The sequence below is a fragment of the Saccopteryx leptura genome, chromosome 4 (genome assembly GCF_036850995.1).
Source record: "Saccopteryx leptura isolate mSacLep1 chromosome 4, mSacLep1_pri_phased_curated, whole genome shotgun sequence".
In the NCBI taxonomy this organism is placed as follows: Eukaryota; Metazoa; Chordata; class Mammalia; order Chiroptera; family Emballonuridae; genus Saccopteryx; species Saccopteryx leptura.
Window position 1 is genome coordinate 193,078,148 of NC_089506.1, and position 18,727 is coordinate 193,096,874.

Below are 18,727 nucleotides of genomic sequence, written 5' to 3' on the forward strand. Positions count from 1 at the left end.
TCTATTTATCAGTTGATAGACATTTAGATTGTTCCTACTTGTCTATTAATAATACAGTGAATATAATTATACAAGTTTATATCTGGATGTATACTTGGATTTCTCTTGGATATATAGTTCTCACAAAAATTAGGGGATATTTCAAAATGAATATGAAGATAAAAAATGAAGCATTTGATTTTTTTTTTTTATTAAACAAGAACATCAGAAAAGCAAAAGACAAGTCAAAGAAAGCTGTTTGATTATGCAAATGAGATGGAAAACCAACTTTTATTGGTGAAAATGTACTATAAAAAAGGCTGAAAGTATTGGAGTATCTGCACATTCCCTGATCCCCTAATATTTGTGAGCTCTGTGTGTATCCTCCTGACCCGTCACTTGGACCACACACATACACACACACACACACACACACACACCTCTAGGAGTGGAAATGCTGGGTCATAGTGTAATTTTTTATTTAAGATACTGCCAAACTATTTTCCTACATGGCTGGACCATTATATGTTCTTAATACATTGCTGGAGAGTTTAAGTGTCTCCACATCCCTTTGTTTTTTACCATTTTGATTTTGTAAAATGGTATTTCATTGTGGTTTTGGTTTATGTATCCCTTATTACTAAAAGTTGAGTATTTTTTCATGTTCTTATTGCTTATTCATGTAATATTCTTTTGAGAAATGTCTATTCAGATTCTTTCCCCAAGTTATCAGTGTGTCTTTATTATTGAGTTGTAAGAATTCTTACATTTTCTTTCTATAAATATTTTCTGTAGTTCTGCAAGTTGTCTTTTCACTTGCTTGATACTGTTATTAGGAACAAAAGTACTTCATTTTTATTAAGTTCATTCTATTCTTTCATTGCTTGTGCTTTTGATATCATTATCTAAGAAACTTGCCTAACCCAGGTCATAAAGATTTATGTTTTCTTCTATTAAATTTTAAGGTTTAGTTCTCACATTCAGATATACATTTTATTTATTTATTTATTTTAGCGAGATAGTGCGCGTGCGCAACAGACAGGGACAGACAGACAGGAAGAGAAAGAGATGAGAAGCTTCAACTCATATTGCAGCAGCTTAATTGTTCATTGATTGCTTTTTCATATGTGCCTTGATGAAGGGGTCTGCAGTTGAGTCAGTGGTCCCTTGCTCAAGCCAGTGACCATGGGGTCATGTCTCTGATCCCACGCTCAAACCGGGTGAGCCTGCACTAAAGCTGCCCACTTTGGGGCTTTGACCTGTGTCCTTAGTGTCCTAGGCCAACTCTATCTACTGCACCACAACCTGGTCAGGCTCAGATGTACTTTAGATTTTGAGTTGATTTTGGTATATAGTAGTACATGGTAAGGGTCTAAATTCATATACCAGTTGTGCCAGCACAATTTGTTGAAAAGACTGTATTTTCCTCCAGAATTGCTTTGGCATCTTTGTTAAAAAGTTAGTTGACCCTGTCTATTTCTGAGCTTTCTATAAGGTGAGTCATATTGTGTGTGAATCAAGACAGTTTACTTCTTTGTGACCTGAATGCTTTTTATTTCTTAATTATGTTGTTTGGGCTAGAACATACAATACAGAATTTCACCTTATCCTCGATATTAGCTGGCAGGCATTCAGGCTTTCATCATTATGATGTAGCTGTTGTTCTTTTGTGTATGTCCTCTTTAGGACTGAGAAAAAGATTTCTATGTCACATTTAAATTAAAATTGAGATTTTTTTTCCGGTCAGAATTATTTTCCTTAAAGTTTTCTAGATTAACTTTAGTCTTCCATTTTGTGTGTATGTGTGTGAAATCTTTTATTCTAGAAACTTGTTTTGAAACGTTGGGGCCTTGCATTAATTAATGAGTATTTCTGTAGCGTGTTTTATAATGAAGGTGGTCCAAATGGATGGGTTTGTATGACTTGGTTTCTTTGCCATACTGATTCTCAAAGTATATAATTGAAAAGTTGCAATTGTAATGGGATTATATTTTCTACTTTAAAATTTTTTAACGGCTTTATTGAGGTATAATTTCCATCCAATAAATTATACACATTTTAAAGTGCAGAATTTGATAAGTTTTGAAACTGTGAAACCATCACTACAATCAAGATAGTAAACACATCCTTCACCCCAAATTCTCCTCATACCGCTTGGTAATTCCTTCTTCTGTTTCTTCCAGCCCCTGTCCCCAGGCAACCACTGATTTTGGTGTCACTCTAGATTTCTAAAATATAAATTGGAGTCAAATAATATGTACCTTTTTTGTTTGAATTTTTGAGACTTATCCATTTCATGTATCAGTAGTTTTTTGTTCGTTTGTTTGTTTCTGAGGGGTGCATTGATTCATGACAGTTTGTTTACTCATTCACTTGTCCATAAAAATTTGGGTTTCAATTACTTGGCTATTATAAAGAAAGTGCTATGAATATTTGAGTGCCAGTCTTCATGTGGGTATATATATTCATCCTCTTCAGGAAATACATAATGTTAGATCATAAGGTGGTTATACATTTGACCCCTTAAAGAAACTGCCAGACTTTATTTTACATGATTGTTCCATTCCCACTAGCAGTATATGAGAGTTGTTCAGCATCTTCATCAGCATTTGGTGGGGCCAGTCTTTTTCTTCCCTCCTTTCCTCCCTACCTATCTTCCTCCCTACTTCTCTCTTCCTCTCATCGCCCTACCTCCCTCTTTCCCCTCCTCTTTCTCCCTCTTTGTGTTTCCCTCCTCCCTCCGTCTTCCTTTGCAAACATAAAATTCACAATGTTAAAGTGTACAATTTACTGGGTTTTAGTATATTTACAAGATGTACAAGTATCACTGCTATATAATTCCAAAACATTTTTATCATCCTAAAAAGAAACCTTGTATCTGTCAGCAGTCCTGTTTTTCAGTTCCTAAGAACCAGACCTACTCTTTTTTTTTTTAAATTTTATTTATTCATTTTAGAGAGGAGAGAGAAAGGGGGAGAGAAAAACAGAGAGGAAGAGAGAGAGGAGAGAGAGACAGAGAGAGAAGGTGGGGAGGAGCTGGAAGCATCAACTCCCATATGTGCCTTGACCAGGCAAGCCCAGGGTTTCGAACCGGCGACCTCAGCATTTCCAGGTCAACGCTTTATCCACTGCGCCACCACAGATCAGGCCAGACCTACTCTTAATAGAAACCTTGATAGTTTATACATTAGTGAAATCTTACTCCACATTACTAGGTGTATTGCTGTTTTTGTTTCACTGATAAAAATAAGAGCTTTTTCATTAAAGCAGTGGTTCTCAAACTTTTTGAAGTCGGAGTGCATTTAAAATCCTACAAATAATTGTAGGCGCACTATATACAAATTTCTGAGAAATATGTTATAATAATTAAGTCAAATATTAAAGAAAAAATATAAAGTCCAAGCATGCTTTTATGGTAATTAAACAAAATAAATATGACAAAATTAAATTTATTCTGACATTAAAAAACATTTTTATGTTACATTTTTGAGTTATACTTTTTAGAATTTGTAAAAAGGGTTAAAAAAATTTAAAAACCACAAAAAAGTTATCTTTTTATATATATATAGATATATTCTTAGTAAGATTTAGTAATTTTAGCAGGTTTCAGTGCGAATGTGTTAAGTTTTTTCATAATTGTGTTTATGAGAAACATGAGCCTGATGTGTCCTAACAATTTCTTCAATGTTTGGGCATATATTTGAAAGGCAAATTCTCATTTCCTTGTCAATACATTGAATTTTTTTCTTTTTATTCTTACTTGTGTTGAGGGTAGAAAATCCTAATTCACATAAATAGGATGTTGAAAATTGTAGTAAAATGTTCAAAGCATTTTTAGATATTGCCACATATTCTTTTATAGAAATCCAAAAGGCTTCAAGAGACAATTCCTTATGTTTAATCATCAATCCAAAACCCGCATCATACATATCATCTTAACTCGACACCAAACAAAGGATAGAAGAAACTTGCCTCCAGTCTTTCCGGGGAACATAGGGGGTAGTGTAAACAATCCAGCACCACAGCTTAACAACCTTTTGCAACCTAATCAGGCAAGTGAAGTGGGGGGTTAGGCAGACTGTCAGCTTACAGACATTTTCCCACACCTCTGTCCCCCAAAAATCTAAACTCCAAAAACCCTGTTGGTTTTTTGGTCCCCAACATGCACATATTTCTCTGGAATACCATAGGGCACACCTGGAAATCTTCTAGGGTGCACCAGTGCACCCTGGCACAGACTTTGAAAAACACTGCATTAAAGGGAGGGGATGAAAACTTAGGTAATTGTCATCCCTAATTATCTTCCTTAAGGAGAGCTAAGGACACTTTTATAAACTAATGCAAAACTCATTCTAGTATGATTCAGAACTGTGAACTCCCCCTCTCCCAGTTCATTCTATATCTAGGATCTTTGGAAATAGCAGTTATATTTGAATGATGGAAAAACAAATCTAATTTTTTTGTACATATAGGTGGTCGTGTGATGGTGACAGATGCTGAAAGGTCAATGCTATCTTCAGGAAGGTAAAACATTTCATTAAATAAATTTTTATGCTTCATCATGTTTTAGTTTTTTTAGATTTATTGAGGTATTAGAATATTAAAAAGGCCTATGTCAGGCATCTTAAAGTTGAATATGCAATTAAATCATTTGGGATTCTGTTAAAATGCAGTTTTTGACAGTAGTTCTTGGGTGAAACTGATATGATCACATTAGAGATAGGAAGCCCTTATAGTATCAATAGAATGGAATTTGAAAGTTAATTTTCTACTGTATATTATTTTATTAATACTGCCCCCCCAAATGGTTGATTAGAATTATAATACTAAATTCAGTTAAAAAGCCATATTTATGCAAGAAATAAATACATAAATTTTAAAGTTGAGTTAGTTTTACGTTAAGCTTGGTCAGGTGAGTGATTTTATACTGATATCCAGTGCATTTGAATTCTGTATAAGTGTCCTTCACCAATAAATAACTTCATCAGAGTTTTTTTTTTTCATTTCAGTGGCCCCATCAAAGTGAAAACTGAACCCACAGAAGATTCTGGTACGTACTAGTGCTTTTAGAATCAATTATGAAATTTAGGTAAGGAAACCCTTAATTTTAGTAGGTTATATTTTGACTCATTAGTAACAATTTTGATGAGAAGTGGATAGGCAAATTTATTTTAGTGTTGACATTATTGTTAATGTTAGCATTACAATATCATACCTCAGAAAATGATTTGATGGCCCTGGCCAGCCTGCTCAGTGGTTAGAGTGTTGGCCCAGTGTATGGACGTCCAGATTTGATTATTGGTCAGGGCACATGAGAAGAGACCATCTGCTTTTCCACACCTCTCTCTCCCACTTCTCTCCCTCTTCACCTCTCTCAGTCAGTGGTTCTAATGGTTGGAGTGTTGGCCTTGGGCACTGAGGATAGCTCAGTTGGTTAGAGTTATGTCAGCCTCAGGCACTAAAAATAGCTTGGTATTTGAGCATTGGCCACAGGCAGGGTTGCTGGGTGGATCCTGGTTGGGGCACTTGTGGGAGTCTGTCTCACTATCTTTCCTCCTCTCACTTAAAAAAAAAGAAGATTTGCTAGACATATTTTGGTTGCTCAGTGGATAAAGCATCCTCCTGGTGTATTGTGGTTGTGAGTTAGGGCACGTATGAGAAGCAGTGAGTGCACCACTGAAAATGGAAAGCCTAAGTGGAACAATGAAGTTGATGCTTCTCTTTCTCTGTCTTTATCCCTCCCCCCCCCTCTTTCTCCCTCTGTCTCTCAAATCAGTGGAAAAAATTTTTTTTAAAAGTTTACTTGATAAATGGTAGCTAGAAGTTTTTTTCTAATTACACATTTATAGACATAATTTATTAATAGTTTTTTTCCAATTATACAGGAATAATAGTGTAAAGTGTTAGCTCGTTCTACAGTGCTTTTACAAGAATCAATATAATTCTTTCCTTTTCCTTTTTGCACACTCCCCTTTTTTTTACTTTCTAAGGAAACTTTATAACTAAGCTTTTTTGCCATTTGATTCCTTATTTCTAAGTGTCAGGTTTATAATGTTATTTCATAAGGTTTTTTTTTGAACAGTTTTATTGAGATATAATTTATATGCCACAGAATTTATCTGCCTTACATTTGTAGTTCAATGATGTTAATAAAATATACAGAGATTTGCAATTGTCACCATAATCTAATGTTAGAACATTTCATCACCCTAAATAGAAACCTGGTTCCCATTTTCAGTCACTTTCTGTACCCACCACTAATTGGGTTTTATAGACATTTAATACAAATGGAATAAAAAAAATACATAATGCTTCACATTTTGCTTCTTTTATTCTGTATGATGTTTTGAGGTTCATCTTTAAAATTGTTGTAGTGTGTTTAAGTAGTTCATACCTCAATGCTATTCCATTGTGTGGATATATGATACCTTCTCTTTATCCATGTACCATTATTTCCATTTTCTGGTTGTTTTGAATACCAATGCTGTCAACATCCACATGTGTCTTTGTGTGGAAATATGTCTTCCTTTCTCTTGGGTAGGTACCTAGGAGTGAATTGCTATTTCCACGGTAATTCTGTGCTTAACTTGAGCTGTCGAGAAAGTTCTCCCAAGTGGCCACACCATTTTATGTTCTTAGCAGCAATGTATGAGGGTTTCAGTTTCTTCTTTCTCTGTCAGCACTTGTTATTGTCTGTCTTTTTTTTTATTATAGCTGTCCTAGTGTGTTGCTTTTCTTTATTTTTATTTTTGCTTTTAAATAGACATTGTATTTTTTGAGCAGTTTCAGTTTCTCGGCAAAATTGGATAGAAAGTACAGAATGCTCCCATGTATTTTCTGCCTCCTCTACTGTTAGCATCCCACATCAGAGTGGTGTATTTGGTCACATTGAAGAACTTGCCTTGACACATCATGATCACCTGAAGTCCACAGTTTACATTATGGTTCAATCTTGTACATTCTGTGAATTTTGACAAATATATAATGGCATGTATCCACTATATAAAGATGCTGAATATTTTTTAATGTGCTCATTAGTTGTTCATGTATCATCTTTTGATGAAACATCTGTCTTTTGCCCATTTTTAAATTGGGTTGTTTGTCTTTTTGCTTTTTTTTTTTTTTAAGTTATATGAGTTCTTTTTTTTTTTTTTTTAATTTTATTTATTTATTTATTTATTTTTTACAGAGACAGAGAGTGAGTCAGAGAGAGGGATAGACGGGGACAGACAGACAGGAATGGAGAGAGATGAGAAGCATCAGTCATTAGTTTTTCCATTGCGCGTTGCAACACCTTAGTTGTTCATTGATTGCTTTCTCATATGTGCCTTGACCATGGGCCTTCAGCAGACCGAGTAACCCCTTGCTTGAGCCAGTGACCTTGGGTCCAAGCTGGTGAGCTTTTGCTCAAACCAGATGAGTCTGCACTCAAGCTGGCGACCTCGGGGTCTCGAACCTGGGTCCTTCCGCATCCCAGTCCGAGGCTCTATCCACTGCGCCACCTCCTGGTCAGGCAAGTTATATGAGTTCTTAATATGTTCTAGAATTGTATTCTCAGAAATAAGGTTTTACAAATATATTTTTCTAGTCTGGCTTTTTTTCCCTCATTTTTTAATAGTTTTTTTTTAAGTCTAAAATGTTTTAAATTTTGATGCAACAAGTCTGTTAACCCCTCCTCCCCCCTCCTTTTTAAGCTTTTGGTTTTACACTTATATTTTCTTCTTGAGTTTTACAGTTTAGGTCTAAGATTCACTTAATTTTTGTGGATGTGGTAAAATAAGGATCTAAATTAACCATTTTGCATGTAGATATACTATTATCCTAGCACCGTTTATTGAAAAGAAAGTCTTTCTTCATTGGATTGTCTTAGCACCTTTGTCAGTTGGCCAAATTTACTTTTTCTATTCCCCTGAACTCCTCTAATGCTTGTTTTTTGCCAGTACCACGTTGTATTTTATGTAGTGTTAAATGTTGGATAGGTTGCCTGTTATCATATGGAAAATGAGGATATCATTATTACACTATTTACTTTTACTACTTTTTTTCTTTTCTAGTATTCTTTTTTTTTGTTTGTTTGTTTTTTTGTTTTTTTGTTTTTTTGTTTTTTATAGGGACAGAGAGAGAGTCAGATAGAGGGATAGACAGGGACAGACAGTCAGGAACGGAGAGAGATGAGAAGCATCAATCATCAGTTTTTCGTTGCGACACCATAGTTGTTCATTGATTGCTTTCTCATATGTGCCATGACCGCGGGCCTTCAGCAGACTGAGTAACACCCCCCCCCCCTCGAGCCAGTGACCTTGGGTCCAAGCTGGTGAGCTTTTTGCTCAAACCAGATGAGCCCACGCTCAAGCTGGCAACTCGGGGTCTCGAACCTGGGTTCTTTCGCATCCCAGTCCGACGCTCTATCCACTGCGCCACCGCCTGGTCAGGCTCTAGTATTCTTTTTTACATGAAAGAAGAGGAGATTGTATGGCAGTCTCTCACATGTGTGCCCCGACTGGGATCCATCTAGCAACCCCATCAGTTGAGCATGAGCTCATCCAGCTTGAGCATGGGTTCACCAGCTTTTTATTAGAAAATCTCTTAATTCACTCTTATGTTATTGAACTAATTAGAAATAATATATGATGTGGGTAGTTGGTGAAATGGCAGCAGAAATTTTAATATGGTAGGTTGGGCTACTCGTGCCCCAACTGGGATCCACCTTGCAACTCTGATGCTTGAGTACTGAGCTATTTTTAGCACCTGAGGCTGATACGCTCCAACAGAACTATCCTTAGCACCTGGGGCCATGCTCAAACCAATTGATCCAGGTTGTGGGAGAGGAAGAGAGAGAAATGAGGGAGAGGGAGGGTAGAAGAAGCAGATGGTCACTTTTCCTTTGTGCCCTGACTGGTAATCAAACCTGGGACATCCACACAACAGGCTGATGGCTCTATCCACTGAGCCACTTGCCAGGGCCTCCTTTTCTACTTTTGCTATATATGTAGTTTAAATGATTTTTACTTTTCATGCTCTTTCAGATCTGAATGTGATCTGGGAATTTTACCTAATGTTTGCTTTCTTGCCATGTTCCATTTCTAGGGCGCAAGTGTTTTTTTTATTTATTTAAAGAGAGCATAGGTTTTCCTGACTTGATTACAATTTTATTGTTAAAATTCTTACTTTTTTTTTATAACAGAGACAGAGAGAGAGAGTCAGAGAGAGGTACAGATAGGGATGGACAGACAGGAAGGAGAGAGATGAGAAACATCAATTCTTTGTTGCAGCACTTTATTAATTCGTTGATTGCTTTCTCATATGTGCCTTGACTGGGGAGCTACAACAGAGCGAGTGACCCCTTGCTCAAGCCAGTGACTTTTGGGCTCAAGCTGGTGAGCCCATGCTCAAGCTGGATAAGCTCGTGCTCAAGCCAGCGACCTCAGGGTCTTGAACCTGGGTCTTCTGCATCCCAGTCCAGATGCTCTATCTGCTTGGTCAGGCTATTGTTACAATTTCTGTTATCCTGGTTCTGTGAAAAAACTCAGAATGAAAGCAGCTTTGTTTTTTAAAAATAATATGTAATTTTTAAAGATTATTGTATATATTTTATAATTAGCCTCTGGGGTTGGTAAAGGTAAATGGATATTTACAGTATTTTTTGATTAAAGGAATATTTAAACTATGTAACTTGAGCATAGGTTATCAGTGGGATACAAAAATTACGTTGTGAAAAGTATACTTTTATATCATTGCAAAATAATGATGTATCCAGTTTGACCTTTGGCAGAAGATGGGAGCCAGTTGATAATTGTATTATATCTGAATTCATCCTGTTGCAGAGCCTGTCATTGTGGGGCTTTTACTGTTTTCTGAAATTAGTTAAAAAATTAACTTAGATGAAGTGAATTTTAGATTCAGGATTCATCAAGGAATAGAAGGATAGTTTTTATTAGAAAATCTCTTAATTCACTCTTATGTTATTGAACAAATTAGAAATAATATATGATGTGGGTAGTTGATGAAATGGCAGCAGAAATTTTAATATGGTAGGTAGGGCTATTAATTGCCAACCTGTCATTATGTTTAATAGTAAACTACTAGAAGCACTCCTCATAAGATAAGCACATTTTTACCAGTTTTCCTACCAGTATTTTAGATGTACAAACCAGTACAAATATGAGGTGTAAGTAATTAGAAAGTGGAAGGCACCATTAACTTTTACAGCTGATACTATGTTTATAGAACACAAGGAGAATCAACTACTATTGAAAACGAAACATTTATAATCTGATTTTTACTTCAATAAGTTAAAATTGCAGATATAATAAAAGTTTAGACTAAAAGTACATGAAAAAATATTTAATAATCCTTTGTCTGCTTTCTAGCAATAAATCTGACTACTGAAAAAGCTAAAAATTTAGTATGACAAAATCAGCTAAAGTGTGTCAAAGAACATGTAAGACCAGGGGATGGTTATTTGTAAGACAGATGACAAGGAATTGTTTTATTTGACTTAAAAGAGCTAATCCAAAATATAAATGATCAAAGATTCAAGAAAGAAGGGAGGCCCTGGCTGACTAGCTTAGTTGGTTAGAACATTGTCCTGATATGCCTAGGTGACAGGTTCGCCCAGGTCAGGACACATACAAGAATCAACCAGTGAATATATAAATAAGTGAAACAACAAATCTATCTTCCTCTCTCTCTAAAATAAATAAATAAAAAGAAGAAAAATATTCTGTCTAGTTAAAGAAATGGAGATTAAAATCCAAAGAAAGATAGTTTGTATCTAGCAGTTGGGCAAAGAAATAAATTCTGCTCATATGCACTCTCAGTAAATGAGATGAAGTAAACAGCAGGTTTAGAATTTTTTTTTTCCTACAGGGACAGAGAGAGAGTCAGAGAGAGGGACAGATAGGGACAGACAGGAACGGAGAGAGATGAGAAGCATCAATCATTAGTTTTTCATTGCGACACCTTAGTTGTTCATTGATTGCTTTCTCATATGTGACTTGACCGTGGGCCTTCAGCAGACCTTGCTCGAGCCAGAGACCTTGGGTCCAAGCTGGTGAACTTTTTGCTCAAGCCAGATGAGCCTGTGCTCAAGCTGGCGACCTCGGGGTCTCAAACCTGGGTCCTCCGCATCCTAGTCCAATGCTCTATCCACTGTGCCACTGCCTGGTCAGGCTTAGAAATTCTTGATAATGTATATAAATTGTTGACTATCTAATGGATGATATCTTGACATTTTTAGCATTTTAAGATACACATACATGTTTTTTGATCTATTGCTGCCTTTCAAAAATGGCAATTAACCTACAGCTCCATCAATGGAATTCCTTGTTGCCATTAAACATAGTAAGATAAGCCCTGACCTGTGGTGGCTCAGTGGGTAAAGCGTCGACCTAGAAATGCTGAGGTCGTTGGTTCGAAACCCTGGGCTTGCCTGGTCAAGGCACATATGGGAGTTGATGCTTCCAGCTCCTCCCCCCCTTCTCTCTCTCTGTCTCTCCTCTCTCTCTCTCTCTCCTCTCTAAAATGAATAAATAAAAAAAGACATAGTAAGATAAGTCTGTATCTACTGATAAGTAGCTATGTATAAGACAGACTACTAGTTACTTGGAGAAAAGCTGTATGTGAAAGAGATGAATAATGTTATAACAAATTAAAATTTTTTAATATGTTTTTTATTGCTTTTAGAGAGAGAGGAAGTGAGAGATAAGGATGAGTGAGAGAGAAAAACATCATTTTGTTGTTCTACCCACTCATGTATTTTATTCATTGGTTAATTCTTGTATGTGCCGTGACTGGAGATCAAACCCACAACCTTGGTGTATCGGGACAAGGTTCTAACCAACCGAATGATTTAGCCAGATTTTGAAATTATTGCAAACTGATTGAAAACCTGCATATGTAGTGTTAGGATCTTTTCCATGTACCATTTGACAGTAAGTTGCCAAAATGACATCCAAACTCTCTCTCCTTTAACTACTTTAGTGTTTATAAACAATACGGTTACCAAAAGAAGGAAAATAAGTTACTCTTATTTTATTCTCAAACCCGTTTCAAATTTTGCCAATTTCTTTTCTTTAATGGCTTTAAACTAGAATATTTTCTTAGTCTGTTCCCTCCCTCCCTCCCTCCCTTCCTCCCTCCCTCCCTCCCTTCCTCCCTCCCTGCCTTCCTTCCTTCCAACTCCTACATGCACCCTGACCAGGATCCACCTGGCAACCCCTGTCTTGGGCTGGTGCTTGTATCAATCAAGCTATTTTTAGCACCTGAGGTTGACATGATGGGACCAACTGAGCCATCCTCAGCACCCTGGCCAATGCTCAAACCAGTTGAGCCACTGGCTGTGGGAGGAGGACAGAGAGAGAGAAGGGAGAGAGGGAGGAGGAGAAAAGCAGATGATTGTTTCTCCTGTGTGCCTTGATCGGGAATTAAACCTGGTACGTCCATATGACACACTGATGCTCTATTCACTGAGCAAACCAGCCAGGGCCTTCTTAGTCTTTCCTATGAAATTGACACTTATGAAAAATTACCTTGTAATTAGATTCACATAATGCATTTTTTGCAAAAACGATCACAGAAATCATCTGTGTTTTTGTGTGTGTTTGTGTGACAGAGACAGAGAAAAGGACAGATAGGGACAGAAAGACAGGAAGGGAGAGAGATGAGAAGCATCAACTCTTTGTTGCGGCTCCTTAGTCTCCTTAGTTGTTCATCGATTGCTTTCTCATATGTGCCTTGACTGGGGGGGGGGGGGGAGCGCTACAGCAGAGCCAGTGACCTTGGGTTCAAGCCAGCGACCATGAAGTCATGTCTATGATCCTGCGCTCCAGCCGGATGAGCCTGCGCTTAAGCCAGATGTGCCCGTGCTCAAGCCAGAGACCTAGGGGTTTTGGACCTGGGTCATCCACGTCCCAGTCCGACGCTCTATCCACTGTGCCACCGCCTGGTCAATCTATCTGTGTTCTTTAATAACATCAGGTGGTAATTAATTTCTATTAGTTCCTTTACTGATGAGATCTTATTTATGTGATCAAAGTTTTTCTAGGCTTTTTCACTGTTAATCTACGCTTTTTTGTTGTTATATATTTATGTGAGTTTCTCTGAGACAGTGTAAACACTTATCATTTCTTATCAAACTTTCAATTAAAATTAATCATCTGTATCAGAGTATACCGGTATATATTTTTTTATTTTTATTCAGCATTACCACCCTTTTTTTTTTCCTTTTTTTTTTCCCAAATAGTCCATGCTTTTTTGGCCTTTGTGAGCCACTTTAGGATGTCCTCTGTCCTTTCCTAGTCCTTAAGTCTTTTGAAAATATCACCATCATTTGTATAGAACTTTTTATTTTTACTTTCTTGCAAAACAAGGTGGTCCAGGTTCATCTTACTCTTTCTCTAATTTATCCCTAGAATTATCTCTTCCACTAAGAAGTGCTGGTTTCTTTTTGAGGAATGTGGTATTAAGAAATCAATATCTTGGTGCAAAGTATGCTATTACAATTGAGATGTCACTGCTTCTAAGTGGACAAGACAAAGCTAGAGAATCTGTGTGGGGTGTGTTTCTGTACACATACATACATCTATATTTTTTTGTGCCTGTATCTTCAGTTCCTTTCTTAATACCTCAAGCTTTTTCACTTTTCTATTCTCTATAATTCCATTATGTCACAGTGAGAATTATGACAACCAAATATTCTCAGTGTATTTATTTCATTAAACCCATATCACACTCTCCTTACCTGGCTTACCCTCTGACTCTTCTTATTAGGGTCTCACCACTCATGCTTGCCCCCTCAGTTTCTGAAACCCCTCACTTGGTTTTCCCTGCTGCTGCCTCAAGTAAATATTCTCTGCCACCCTTCCCCAGGCCATGGGACCTCCCTGGTGCAGCTGCCTACCTTGCTCTAAGCCATCTAATGTCAATTTGGAATGAATTGTTAAGAGAAAAGGGAAGGGCTGTGTTAACTCTGTGTGTAAATGAGAACTTTTGTATATATTATAGATTCTAGTTTTTTGGGAGATCTGCCAAGAAAGGTAATGTTGAATTGTCCTTTCTGGGAAAAAGTACTGGAATCTATTACACTTTATTCAAATTTGTTTTCTTTTTTTTAAATTTTTTTGTGGCAGAGGGAGTCAGAGAGAGGGACAGATAGGGACAGACAGACAGGAAGGGAGAGAGATGAGAAACATCAATTCTTCATTGCGGCTCCTTAGTTGTTCATTGATTAATTTCTCATATGTGCCTTGACCATGGGCCTTCAGCAGACCGAGTGACCCCTTGCTCGAGCCAGTGACCCTGGGTTCAAGCAGGTGAGCTTCGCTCAGAGCGGATGAGCCCGTGCTCAAGCTGGTGGGCAACCTCGGGTCTCGAAACTGGGTCCTCCGCATCCCAGTTTAACACTTTGTCCACTGTGCCACCACCTGGTCAGGCTGTTTTCTTTTTTTTTAATGCCACAGGAAATGTTAATTTTCTGTTTGAATTTTAGTTGATTGTATCAAAATCATCATTTTGCATATTTTCTCTTCTTTATATATTTATCCCATAATTTGCATTAAAAAATAAATGTGCTGAATTAAGAAAAATTACTTTATTGACTTCTTTAATCATTTTATGGTTATAATAATATGCCTTGTCATCATAGAGGTTTCTTTTTTTCTGCTTTACACTTTGTATCTTTTTTTTTTTTCTGAAGTGAGAAGTGGGGGGAGGCAGAGAGACAGACTCCCCGCATGTGCCCGACCAGGATCCACCCGGAATGCCCACCAGGGGGCAATGCTCTGCCCATCTGGGGTGTTGCTCTGTTGCAACTCCATCCATTCTAGTGCCTGAGGCGGAGGCCATGGATCCATCCTCAGCAAACTTTGCTCTAATCGAGCCTCGGCTGCAGGAGGGGAAGAAAAAGATAGAAAGGAAAGGAGAAAGAATGGAGAAGCAGATGGGCACTTCTGTGTGCCCTGGCCGGGAATTGAACCTGGGACATCCACACGCCAGGCCAACGCTCTACCACTGAGCCAACCGGCAGGGCTACACTTTATATCTTTACATTCTTAATTTGTCCTGTAATATTTTTGAATATTTACATTTTAATTTATTTTTTTATATTTCTTGGACATAACAGTCGTGGTCCAGTCAAGAAAAAAGCTATACCAGTTATTTGGGGAAAATTTAATGTTAAGATTAACTAGTTATAGTTAATAACTTTGTAACAGAAAGGAGTATACTAAGATGTCATGATATGTAAGTAACAACTCAGTGAATTGGCTGCTACTCCTAAAGCTTTAATTCTGACTTCTGAAGTGGGAGATTATTTGGATGGTACTGGTATCTGAGGGGACATGCTGGAACTGGTTCTGGTAGTGTTGGAAAAATTTTAAAGTGGGTGCAACAATGGAAAGGGTCTGCTTTCACTAGGCTGAAATAGTATACCAAGCGGTGAGTGACTAATTAGAGCAGCATATACAGACAAGAAGCCAAAAGGAAGGCACTAGCTCTCCTCTCCTCAAGGAAATCTCCCTGCTCTGTCTTCTGTGGTAGAAATTCACAGAGTCAGTTTTCTAGTTATCATTCATTCATATATAGCTCATGACTATATATGTCTAATCATGTCTCCCAGAGATAAGAACAATGATGGTTGGAACATATATATCATTTTGGGGAGAGGGCATAATGAACTATTTTATAAAATGAAAAGTGACCTAGCATACTTTTGTCCTTTCAAAGTCTTAAAATATGTGTATATTACACTGCATTTTTAGGAGGGCAGAAGAGATTTCCCTGCACCATTTAATTGAATGCCCTGAGGTATAAGTATATAGTTTTACTTGCTTTTACAGGTATTTCCTTGGAAATGGCAGCTGTGACAGTAAAGGAAGAATCTGAAGATCCTGATTACTATCAATATAACATTCAAGGTAATACTATCTAATACAGTTTTTCTTTCTAAAAGTTATTAGTGGTGAAAATTTTAATTTATGAATTGCTTGAGTTTTTGATATGCTTTTTATTGTTTCTTGATTGGTATGTGTATTTGTAACTTATCACTAGAATAAAATAGGTTTAAAAAATGAAACAATACAATAAACTTCAACAATTGCAGGAGAAATGTAAAATAACCATTAAGATTCTTAAAGGGACAAGCAAAAGTGACACAATTTAGAATTTAATTCCAGTTTCTAATGTTATTTGCAAGGTATGAATATTTTGAAACTTTAATAGTTCTATTTGTGCAACAAAAATAACTAAATATTGTCACTATCTTAAAAATCTATAAAAGATAAGACATGAGTAAATTTTAGCTGTTTTTTATTTTGGTACATAACTTTTTGCTTGATTATGAGGAAGGAATTAAATATTATTTTCTAGTGCAGTTTGCATTTATGTATTAATAGATTTTAGTTTAGAATGTTTTCTAGATTTAATAGTAAGTTTAAATTTTGTAGATGCATAAAACACATCAAAACATTTAAAAGTAAAATCTGTTTTTTTGTATATGCCTGTCAAACCATCTTCACTGCAATCAAGATAATGAAATGTCCATAACCTCCAATTTCCCTCTGTCCTTTTGTTATTCACTGTCATCCCCAACCAACCATTCATCTGTTTTCTATCATTTTAGATTAGTTTCTAATTTTAGAAATTTATATAAATGGAGTCATCATCAAGTAGAGACTTTTCTGGGGCGGGGTGCTGTGAATTCCTTCATTTCACATAATTTGAAATTCATCCGTGGTGTTGCATATATCAATAGCTAATTTCATTTTATTTCTGAGTATTCTTCCATATATGGCTATACTGCAATTTGTTTCTCACTTTGTCTATTGATGGACATTTGGTTGTTTCCAGTTGGGGCTATTAAAAAATAAAGCTGCTGTCAACTTTCGTGTGTAAATTTTGTGTGGAAATATGCCTTCATTTCTCTTGAGTAGATACCTAGAAATGGAATAGCTGGGACATATGGTAGGTATTCAACTTTTTAAGAAACTGGCAAACTGCTTTGCATAGTGCATGTACTACGTATCTTACATTTCCTTTAACAGTGTACGTACTATATAGTTCTAGTTACTCCATGCGCTTTATCAGCACTTATGGTCAGTCTTAATCTTTTTAGCAATTTTAGTGAGTGTCTTATGATACTTTGTTTTGATTTTAATGTGCATTTCCTTAATAGGTGTAGTTCATTTAAAAAGAAGTCTTTACCAGTTCTGGAACATTACAACAGTGTTATCAATAAATTTGTTGTTTTGTAATGTGAATGTATACATGTATTGAACCATTTCATAGTGAATTTCATGATTTTTATCTCAGTTTTGAACATTGTATTGCTTGTGACATTAGGAATACATGGCTAAAAGGTTGAGATAATTCTGAGGATTTTTAATTAGAAGTTAAAATTTTGGAAAACATTTAGCCTTTATAACAGTTGTTGGTACCTTAATAATATTTGTGTACATTTAATAAATACCACTTAATATTCTTTTTTTACATAGATTTTGTTTAATTTTTAAAATAAAAAGTTTACCTTTGTCTTTGGTATTGTCTTTTTAACATTGCTGTGACGTCAGCCATGATTATAGAAGCTTTTATTTATTCATTTTTTTGTCCTCTTTTGAGATTTAGAGTGTGAGTGATTTTAAGATAGTTCCTGAGTAATAAGATTGGAAATCAGATATTTCTAATCTGTCTGAAATGATAATCACTTAAGTACAGTTGAAGAAGGTAGGAGCTAGACCACTAGTTTTTTTTTTATCTAGTAAGCTGAGAGATACAGTCCATGCAATTTGAATATTTTTCTTAATACATGTAATTGAGTTTTGGCAATTCTTTGAATATTCTAAGTAAAAGTCCCTTGTGCTGAATCTATAGACTAACGTGGGTTGAATATCTTTATATGGAATATATGATTCATGAGCATGGCATATATATGGCTCTTCTTTGATTTCTGTTATCACATTGTTTTCAGTATAGAGATCTTGTACATACTTTGTAGGTTTTATCTCTGAGTAATGTTTTTTGGTATTATCGTAAGTGGTACTGTTCTTTTACATTTTAACTTCCAACTGTTTATTGCTAACATAGAACTAAGAATTTTTGTTTGTTTGTTTTTTGTGTGACCGGGACAGAGAGGGACAGATAGGGACAGACAGACAGGAAAGAAGAGAGATGAGAAGCATCAATTCTTTGTTGTAGTACCTTAGTTGTTCATTGATTGCTTTCTCATATGTGCCTTGACTGGGGGGCTACAGCAGACTGAGTGACCCCTTGCTAAAGCCAGCGACCTTGGGCTCAAGCTGGTGAACCTTGTTCAAACCAGATGAACTCACGCTCAAGCTGGCAACATTGGGGTTTTGAACCTGGGACCATCGAGTCCTAGTCTGATGCTCTATCCACTGCACCACTGCCTGATCAGGCAGAACTAAGAATTTTTTACATGCTGACTTTATATCCTGTGACTCAGTTAAAATTCACTTATTCTAGCAATTTGGGGGGGAAATCTTTGTCCTTTCTGTTGTAGACATTATTTCTTTTTTTTTCTTTTCTTGTGTTAATTGTACTGGCTGGGATCATCTAATGTTATGTTGAATTGGAATAGTGAGTGCAGACATCCTTACCTTGTTCATAGTTTTAGAAGGAAATCTCTCAGTTGCATAGCTATGAGTTTTTTGTTGATGGCCTTCATAAGTTTGAGGAAGTTCCCTTGTGTCAGTTTATGAAGAGTTTTTATGGTAATTGAGTGTGTGTGAAAGGT

The 18,727-nt window shown here is 36.4% G+C and overlaps 1 protein-coding gene across 13 annotated transcripts in view; it reads left to right on the forward strand.

The window, feature by feature from the left end:
• GTF2I (general transcription factor IIi) overlaps positions 1-18,727 on the forward strand; it is a 132,192-nt gene that overhangs the window by 53,408 nt on the left and 60,057 nt on the right. For all 13 annotated transcript variants that reach the window (XM_066382427.1, XM_066382429.1, XM_066382428.1 and 10 more), the window contains 3 exons: positions 4,452-4,503; positions 4,989-5,029; positions 15,816-15,893. In XM_066382427.1, the coding sequence (XP_066238524.1) occupies positions 4,452-4,503; positions 4,989-5,029; positions 15,816-15,893 (171 nt within the window). The remainder of the gene's footprint in view (positions 1-4,451; positions 4,504-4,988; positions 5,030-15,815; positions 15,894-18,727) is intronic.